The 7020-nt window shown below is 35.9% G+C and overlaps 1 protein-coding gene across 1 annotated transcript; it reads right to left on the bottom strand.

Annotated features, from left to right (window-relative positions):
- Positions 1 to 677: 677 nt before the first annotated feature.
- LOC121856477 (integrator complex subunit 2-like) lies at positions 678 to 6793 on the bottom strand (the record flags this gene model as incomplete). The annotated part of the gene is made up of 3 exons (XM_042352078.1): positions 6559 to 6793; positions 3300 to 3519; positions 678 to 851 (listed from the first exon to the last, which is right to left on the bottom strand). Coding segments are annotated over exons 2-3 (346 nt in total), but the record flags the coding sequence as incomplete, so codon positions are not given.
- Positions 6794 to 7020: the final 227 nt, after the last annotated feature.

Here is a 7020-nt window from a genome sequence, read left to right as displayed (position 1 = left end):
TTTGTTTACAGTGGAGCAAACATCCAGTTTGTTGGTCTCTTGAATATTTTTGCATTTTTACATTAAAATTATTGGTCATTCTGAAATTTAGTTCACATATTGATAATATACAGCGCAGAAATTATTATGAAACATGAAGAAGGCATTAGAACCAACGCACTCTGTAAAGAATATGGCATGTCATCATCGCCTACCTCTACAATCAGCTGTTTGATATGTAAGCAAAGCTGCCAGGAATACGACATACACACCTCAAAGTAAGTTAAAATATAGTATTCTATTGTTTTTTATTTATTATTATACAGTACAGTATACTGTACAGTACAGTACTGTATTTAGTTTACATTTAATGTTTTGTTCATTCTATTACCAGTATACAGGTATACAGTACAGTACTTTGTATGTACTTTTCCTGTGAGTTGGAACCAATTACCCATTGAAATAATAGATTCGGTTAAAGAACAACTCTGTGGAACGAATTGTGTTAGTTAATCGAGGGACCAATGTATATTAGTCACCACAAAAACAAAAATAATAAATAAATAATAATAATAATAATAATAATAATAATAATAATAATAAATATATAAATAAAATAATAATAAAATAAATAAATAAATAAAAAATTTGAATGAAATAAAATAAGTTAAGACAAAATCACTTCTAAAGTCACTTACCAATAGATTTGGGAGCTGGTGCTGCCGAGAGAGCAGACTGAGCAGTAGATACCCGGCCATACATGACCAGTAAGTGCACGAGATCATCTGTAAGTGCCGGAAATGCTCTGCCAATACCCACCAATGATGGAAGTGATGCTTCCATGATCATAATTCTCTCTTCTTCACCAAGAACTGTATGAAATAAGACATACCAAATTACTTACAGGAATACTGTAGTTATTGATAATGAGGAATTTAAGGTGCTTAGAGAAAATACTACAATCCTCAGCTGAATCAGGAGTTTGACTGAAATGAGGGCAGCTTAGGAGCAGCTGAGCCAGAACAGGGACCATACCCAAGGGTTTAAAAAGAATGAGTGAAAGAGAGAAAAATACAAAATGAAGAATGGAAAGGCAGCTGGTAACTCTGTAATAGTTGCCAGAATGTTGAAAGCTTCAGACGATGCTGGCTTGACGATGGTCACTGAGCTGATTAATGAAATTAGGAGGGAATGTACTGCTCCAGCTGATGGGCTGAAAGCATGACTGTGAATACTTACAAGGGAAACTGTTAAACCAGGTTTAAAAAGTTGTGGAAAGAGTGACTGGGAAATTGATAAGGGAGAGAGTGAACATAAATGAAATGTAACCTGGGTTCATGCCAGGCAGGGGAAATACAGAGGCAATATTTATGGCCAGGCAACTACAGGAGAAATATCTAGGGAAGGAGAGAAAGCTGTATTTTGTGTTTGTAGACTTGGAAAAAACATTTGACAGGTAGTGCAGAAGAGTGTCTTGCTTGAGCAGTTATGACACTGTATGAGAGCTCAAGAAACTCTGTGAGAGTAAATGGTGAGGAAAGTGAGGAATCTCGGGTGACAGTAGAGATACATCAAGGGTCTGTCTTAAGACCCCTTCTGTTTATCAAGGTGTTATAAGGACTACTCTGTATTTTGAAAAATTGGGACTGGTTTACTCTGGGAGTTGTTATATGCTGATGACTTAGTATTGATAGGAGATAGTTTGGAAGAGGTTGTGGTGAAATTTAAGAAATGGAAGGATAGAATGGAGTAAAAGAGTATGAGAGTGAATGTGGGAAAAGATAAAGAAAAGATTCATGGTGTGGATGAGGGACCTGTGGTGGAAAGTGGAAAATGGACACATAATGTGAAGTGAATGTGTGGAAAGTGGGCAGCCAAGAAGTGCAGTGAAGTAGATGGTGAAGATGCAGGATGTTGCTGACTTTAAGTGTCCTGTATGTACAGGTAACCATGTGACCTTAGCAAGGCAGGAAATGCTCAATATTGGGCAGACAGTATAACCCTGGGTTGTATCAACAAGTTCTGCTACCTGGGTGATATGATCGATGCTGGAGGGGGTGCTGAAGCTAATTCAGTTGTAAGAGTCAAAGTGACTGGAAGAACTTTAGGGAACTGATGCCTTTACTGACAATGAGAGGACCTTCCCTTTGCTTGGAAGGCGAGTTGTATGGCAATGAAACATGGACAGTTAATGAGGATGACATACAGTACATAGGCTTGAGTGAACTGATATGAGAATGGCGAGTGGTGAGATGGATGTGTAATCTGATATTGAGAGATAGGAAACCCTGTTCACAACTAAAAGGGTAGTTGGATATGAAGAGTATTGGCAAGGTATTGCATAAAGGTGGGCTGAGGTTTGGGCATGTGGAGAAAATGCATACTGTATGTTACACCTGAATGTGATCTTGTGTGCGTGTACATTACTTTGCATGCAATAATCTTTGTTTGTACAGTATTACCATATCTTTATTTACAACAACTACATAAATTTTTTGCCAGAAAGCACAGTTAAGGTGATAATTATGGTGATCACTATAAACTCTTGGACCTTTTCAAAACTGATCATGATTATTTATAATGTACATGAGTATCCTATATCAAAATATTCAAGTTTCATCTAAATCTAATGCCTCTAAATTGTCAAGGTTATGATCATTTTCATGATTACTAATAATTACAACAAAATTGTCATTACATGACTATTGCAACATAATCTTATGCATGTAAGCTGCAATTTGTTACAACAAGAATGATTGTGCTATCTCAATTACAATAGTTCAAGAGATATGCTGCACGGTAGTGAGTTCCATTCTCCAAAGTTTAACCATTTTTTGTTTTTGTTTTTGCGTTTACAAAATTATGGTCCGCACAGCCTCATATACACTATACACTATATATTTCTAAGAAAGCCTACAATATCATATCATCACTTAACGCTTTTCTTCATCCAGTCACAGTAATATAAAACACAAAGTTTTCCCTTATTTTGTGGTCCCTGAACTTATTCTTGTACAGTATTCTAAGCACTGAAAGGCTAACAGTGAGACTCATAACAAATGAAGAAATGGTAGGTGGTCATGACACATTAAACACAACAACCAATCATCAGTGTTCATTACAAGTGTGTCCCCACAGGCATGAGAAAAAAAAAGAGAGAGAATAAGCAGACATTTTTAATAGTTAGAGGTGAATGCCATTTTCAGTTATACAACACCAGGTACAATAAATAAAAATTTTCTTATCCCTTACCCAGAAGGATCAACATAAACATATACTCAAGTTTCCAAATCATGAATAAAATCCTATCCAACACTTGCCTGAGAGAAGTGTAGCCATGGTGTTAATTCCTAGTCGTGATATGCTGAGTGTAGATGGCATGGCATTCTGGAGAGCCAAATGAGAAGTTAACTCAACAGCAAACAACTGTTTGTCCAAGTCTGGCAGCTGGAGAAGTTCTGGGATCCAGTTAAGACCAATTGCGATATGCATAGATGGGACTCCTCGTACCACTGGACCGAGTAACTCTCCGGGGTAACCCTAAGTCATAATAAAAAGATAAACATGATTATTAATGTCGCAAATGCAAATTAAGAATTATGTTTAATGTACAGACTTTAAGCATGTTTGATGAATATACCTTAAAAAAATCTTATATGTATAAAGGATTATACCATAAGGTGCACCTGACAGGTTGTTAACTATTAACATGGATTAAAAGTACTGTACAGTATTGTGTAAATTTCATAAACACAGCTACTGGAGCCATAATAAAATTTAGTACATTAATCTGCCAGTAATAATAACAGCACAGTGGTCCCTCGGTTAACAAACGGTTCGATTAACGAATTACCTTCCATAAGAATCTTCAATTCGGCTAACGAACAAAAATTTGATTAATGAAATCACATTTTGTTGTGAGCATCAGCTGATGGGGTACTCTGTCAATTCAGTAACCTGTTCTATGTTTGCATTCATTTCCAATGGAGTAAATATCAATAAAGTTGTGCTCTTTAATATTTTTGCATGTTTTATATTAAAATTATTAGTCATTTTAACATTTATTTAACGTATTGATAATATATGCAGTACAGGGAACTAGTTTGTTGTGAGTCCATCAGATGCGTGAGTCCGTCACAAGGCGTCAGTTGAGTTTTGAAACCAGGGAGAGAGCATCTATTTTGTTGGTGTCTTGAATATTTTTGCATTTTTCAATGAAATTATTGGTCATTCTGAACTTTAGTTAACATATTGATAATATATAGCGCAGTGCAGTGTTGATTTAAAGAAAATAATCTTGAATTACACCTAGTGAACTTAGTATTTTATTGGTGAAATGACTGCATCAAGCATGTTTCCCTGAAAGATGATTTCTCCTCTATCCCCACTTCCTTCTCTTCTCCCTTCTCCTCCATCCCCACTTCTAATTCCCATCATCATCAACCAGGAGCCTTCTACATACACACCTCAAAGTAAGTGTACTTTACTGCATTTTTTTTTTTACTTTGTATGTACTTTTCAGTGAGCTGGAACCAATTACCCAATATCCCATTGAAACAATGGATTCGGTTGACAAAATTTTCGGTTAACGAATGACCTTCTGGAACGAATTGTGTTCATTAACCGAGGGACCACTGTAGTATAAATGTACAGTTTGGGTGAAGAAAGACTTAAGGAATTTTGAAATTATGACCCAAAAATTTGGGATACGGCAAAAAAGTTGTCCCTTACGGAATTTTGGTGAATTTGTTCATTTTTCAAACAAAAAAATCGCGATAGATAACAAAGAAAGTCACGAAAATTTTAAAATTTATTTTGTGTGGATTCTGGGTGGTTGCTGCAAGACGGTTAGAGGGCGGCTCACCTCCTCAGCACAACAACAATAGTACTGTTCAGTTAATATTCTTCCCCATTTTGTGTTCAGTTATGAGTCTGTGTTCAGGACTGTATTCGCCCTTCTGGAATTTGGGTTAATTTATTAAATAAAAAAAATAAAAAAATAAAAAAAATTGCGATATACAACAAAAAATTTCACTAAAATTATAAAATTTATTTCATGTGGATTCTTGGTGGTTGCTACAAGACAGCACCTACCAAGCAGCCAGCACAACAACAATGGCTCTGCTTAGTTTGAATTTGTTCTCCAGCTTGTGCTCAGTTTTGCATCAGTGTTACTGTGTACACCGGTACCCTTATTCAAGATGAGTGGAAAAAGGCCATCAAATTCAAGTGAAAGCAGTAGTGCTAAAAGATTCCATAAAGAAATTACATTGGATATTAAACATGTTTTAAAGAGGTAACTCCAATTGCCTCACCTCACTTCACCACCTCATGCAGCACTCAACATCATTTCTGGTGAGTTAAATTCAGGTGTGTTTATTTATTGCTATGATATATCATGAATGAATCATTGTATGTGTGTTTAAAACTGTTTATTTTCATTCATATATGTGCTTGTATTATGTTTTTTGAAAGAAAATTTTTTCCTTGGGAACATATCTCAACTTACATAATGTGAGTCAATGGGAAAAATGGTCCTGAGTTATGGAATTCCATGATACAGAAAAAGATTTCTGGAACGGAACCCTTCCGTACCTCAGAGGATGCCTGTACTTTATCATTAACTTTTAGTCCTTCATTATCACTTATAACTTTTCTCATTAAGAATTCTGAATATTGTATATATCAAACAATACTGGAGATAGAACACAGCCATGTCTTACTCCCTGTCTAATTTTGAACCAATTAGTAAGTTCATTATTTACTAACACTGCAGCCTCCTGTAGCCAGTAAAGATTCTTTAAAAGTCTAATATCTCCTTCATTAATGCCTATTTTCCCAAGATCTCTATAAGTTTATTGTGCTTTACTTTATCAAAGCTTTTTCCAAATCAACAAAGCAGATATAAACATTTCTTTGAACCTCTAAAGCCCTGTACATATAGAACACCTAAAGTCAGTAACATCCTGCAGTCTGCCATTTACATCACTACACCTTTTGTGTACCCACCTTCCACACTAACTGTATATACAGTAATTTCTCGATTTAACGAACTACAGTAATTCGAGCCACCCCTTTCCGTCATATCAAAATTTATGCTAAATCGAATTTCCATTATTTTCGTTCGATTTAGCGAACTAGTTCACGAAATTGAGCGTGATTCCGTTAAATTCTGCCTCTTGGTGTTTGTTTACATCTGCTCAGTCTGTGTCCTGCCGCCAACACGTGTGTTGTTCACTGCTACCTCTCTGTCAACTAACTACTGCCATAGACATCATGCCGAAAGTCTCTCAGAAGTCTAGGAAAGGAAGCGGTGTGGGGAAGAAAGTCAAAAGAGTGTGTATTAACAGAATGAATCTCGATTTAGCGAACTAGTTCAATAAATCGAGTGAAAAATAATGGAAAAAATTCCTTCCGCTAAATCGAGAGTTCGTTATATCGGATTCCGTTAAATCAAGAGTATACTGTATTATTGAGTTGCTGTCAACACCTTTCTTACACAGACAGCAGGAAACTATTTTCCACTTTCCACCAGAGGTGGAATTAGATGTATTATGTACAGTACATCTGCAAACATACCTGAAAGTGGACCAACTTGGCTAAAGTTGTATCCTTGAGGAATGCTTGATGGATGTATGAACACACAATACTTCTTATCTCCTGAAGAGCCAGAGCTCCAGCACCATCCTGTAATATCAATGAAAATTTCAAATTAGGTACAATTTTGTTTTGGGTCTTGATTATGGCCACCTTACTGGTTACTGGAAAAAAATTGCCATTACCCCTGTGCTGTACAGAACAGATAAAAATAATAATTTTAAATTAGGATAATAAAGTTGTACACTTAATGTTACCCAACAATGCTACAACTAATTTACTCACTACATGCCTCACATTTACCCAATACCTGTACAATCAATCAACGAACAAAACTTTCCCAAAAGATCTCTTAGAAGCAACTTGAAGCCATCTCCTTATCCATGTGAAGCTGTGGAGCAAGGATATAACATAACTGTCTAGTCTTTTATTTTTACTGACTGA

The sequence above is a fragment of the Homarus americanus genome, unplaced genomic scaffold, assembly GCF_018991925.1.
Source record: "Homarus americanus isolate GMGI-L3 unplaced genomic scaffold, GMGI_Hamer_2.0 scaffold5584, whole genome shotgun sequence".
Classification (NCBI taxonomy): domain Eukaryota; kingdom Metazoa; phylum Arthropoda; class Malacostraca; order Decapoda; family Nephropidae; genus Homarus; species Homarus americanus.
This window is presented reverse-complemented; position numbering and strand designations above follow the sequence as displayed.